Here is a 2,478-nt window from a genome sequence, read left to right as displayed (position 1 = left end):
GATGATGACAAGAAAAACTTTAATATAAGCTTAACATGACAGCAAATGTACAACGTTTCGACAAGGTTTGGAGACGGCTTAAATGGGTAATGAGCCATTATTAATACCCATATCAGCTGTCTATGCTATACATAGTACACGAATTACATCTAACATCCCAACAGGAATCAAAAGCACCCAACTGTGTCATTTTGTCACAAGAACTTATAGTATGCGAATAAAAAATTACTTTTCTTTAACTTCTTTCTATCAAAATATTTATATAACCCTGTAAGTTGTGAGCTGGCAATATTCATATATATATAGCATTTATACAGTAAAAAAAAGTAAATATTTGTATATATTTCGTGCAAACTAAATAAACAGAAGGAACCTTGCTTTAACATTTAAGAGGGCGGTGTGAAAAATAGATTTAGGAAGGGCGGTGTTATGTTTTAGGTAGTGTAACACTGACTAGTTGGAGTTGAAAATGATATTATTAGAGATAAACAATAGGATTGTCGAAGATATACTACGACTTAAATTCAAAAATGCATTAGCTGGGTAAGTTTAATGTATGAATTCAACCACCACATAGTAGCAGCAATGAATTATAACATGGTAATGCAGTGCTAGTCCTGCTACTTTAACCTTAAAGTTTAGATTTTAGTATTACTACTACTACTACTAATAGTAGTAGTCCTAGTGTTATTAACATAAGACTAAGTACTACTACTAAGTCAATAATCGAGTATTGTTCATTAACACTACTAATGCCAGTAATGGTACTATTCGTAGCACTGTAGTTTAGGTTGCAGCAGTAATATTACTTTAAAGTTTAGTATACTAAAAGTAAGAGCATATATTTTAGTATTACTAGTAGTACTACTGCTAGTAGGTGATTATGAGTAGAATACTGTCATTGTGGCATGAAGCTAAGAAACAAAATTTCAAAATTAATGTATAATTAACTATTAAGAGTTTATTGTTGTTAAAATGGCAAAACTACAGACAAACAGATTTTTTTATAGCTTTGAAAACATAATTTAGTGTGATTGAATTATACTTTAATGTAATTGCAATTATAAAAAAAGCAACCATCTACTCGTTTAAAGTCTTTATAGATTTAACCCTTTCGAGATGGGTCACAGGTGAAAAGCCATGTCATCGCGTTTGTTGACTTGCATTCAAAATTTTATTGAACTACTATTTTATGAATTTATGTCAGTAAATTTGGTATCAAACTAGATTATAAATCGAATTTTAATATTTTACCATACTCAATTTCTTAATTTAAAAGTACATATAAAAAAACTGTTAACTGAAAGACTGCCAAATTTCGTGAAGCTATACACACTATATTGAGAGTTATAACTATTAACTCTTTCAACCCGGGCTCGGTCCCTGGGGACTGACCTCATAACCATTTTGTGCTTGTTATAGGTTTCATACTATAACTTTTAAATTAGTAAGCAAATGTTAACAAAATTTGGCTGTTTATCAGTAAACATTACAATGCTTTCATATGCAAAATATCTAATTTTTTTATTAAGTTTTAAGGTTTGTAAAGCAATGTTTTTCTCATGTGTATTTTTTCTTTTCACATGTTGCCTATCTATCGTGCAAAGTAATTTTCATTTTAAGATTAAAAATACTCTTATGCATCAGAAAATTCTGAAATTTCACATGTGAAATCTTTTTAATGTCCAAATAGTTATCAAACATTTCTTAAGAAAAAACTTTATATTTTATCTGTTATTTTCAGTAATTAATCTTTGTACGGGTTCAGTAAATTTGACCAATCTTGCAACCACCATAAAAAATTGGGAAATAAATGTAAATTATGCCTCTTTCATTCTAGAATGAACACAAATTATAACATGAAAACATAATTGTTTAGACGAAATAGCTTAAACCTCATAACAATACAGAAGTTACAATTACGCAACTATCATGCACTCATGTTACTGTGTCAAATAACATAAAGGTGACCTTTGGTCTGTACAAAGTGATTTGTCTTGGCTGTGTTTTAGTTGACTAGTATTTTGTAAAGTACAGTCACGTTTCAATTATACATTATACATGTATATAGATTATTGCTATTTTGAAATAAGTTCTTAAAGTTCTTTTTCCTAAAACACAGAATAGTAAATAAAGAAGTAAAGCAAGCAATTATCTCTTCTAGTTACAACCTTTGTACTCGATTGCTACTTGATGTAGCTTGCTAAGCATTTAAAAATTTTGCACGTGGAGGATATGAAACAAAATTTTTTCTAGGTGTTATATACTTTTGAATTACTAAAAAATCATAAATTACTACATCAATACCATAGAATTTTACTATAATTTATCAAGCTTAGTAACTAAGCTGTATTTGGGTTTAAAAAAATATGAAATTTCGAGCAGACTAAAGACACAAGTAACCTCATTGAAATCTTGATTTAAAAGAAAGAAATGGTGGAAGGAATGTTAGAAAGACTGAGAAAACCACTAGGGGAC

The 2,478-nt window shown here is 29.2% G+C and overlaps 1 protein-coding gene across 1 annotated transcript in view; it reads left to right on the top strand.

Annotated features, from left to right (window-relative positions):
- The first annotated feature begins 390 nt into the window (after window positions 1-390).
- Window positions 391-2,478, top strand: part of LOC106469455 (probable actin-related protein 2/3 complex subunit 2) — a 29,427-nt gene continuing 27,339 nt past the window's right edge. The window contains exon 1 of the mRNA XM_013929951.2: window positions 391-543. Within this exon, the coding sequence (XP_013785405.1) occupies window positions 470-543 (74 nt within the window). The 5' untranslated portion in view covers window positions 391-469. The remainder of the gene's footprint in view (window positions 544-2,478) is intronic.

Source organism: Limulus polyphemus, unplaced genomic scaffold, assembly GCF_000517525.1.
Source record: "Limulus polyphemus unplaced genomic scaffold, Limulus_polyphemus-2.1.2 Scaffold3498, whole genome shotgun sequence".
NCBI lineage: Eukaryota > Metazoa > Arthropoda > Merostomata > Xiphosura > Limulidae > Limulus > Limulus polyphemus.
The sequence above is the reverse complement of the archived record's forward strand: the minus strand, read 5'-3'. Positions and strand labels throughout refer to the sequence as shown.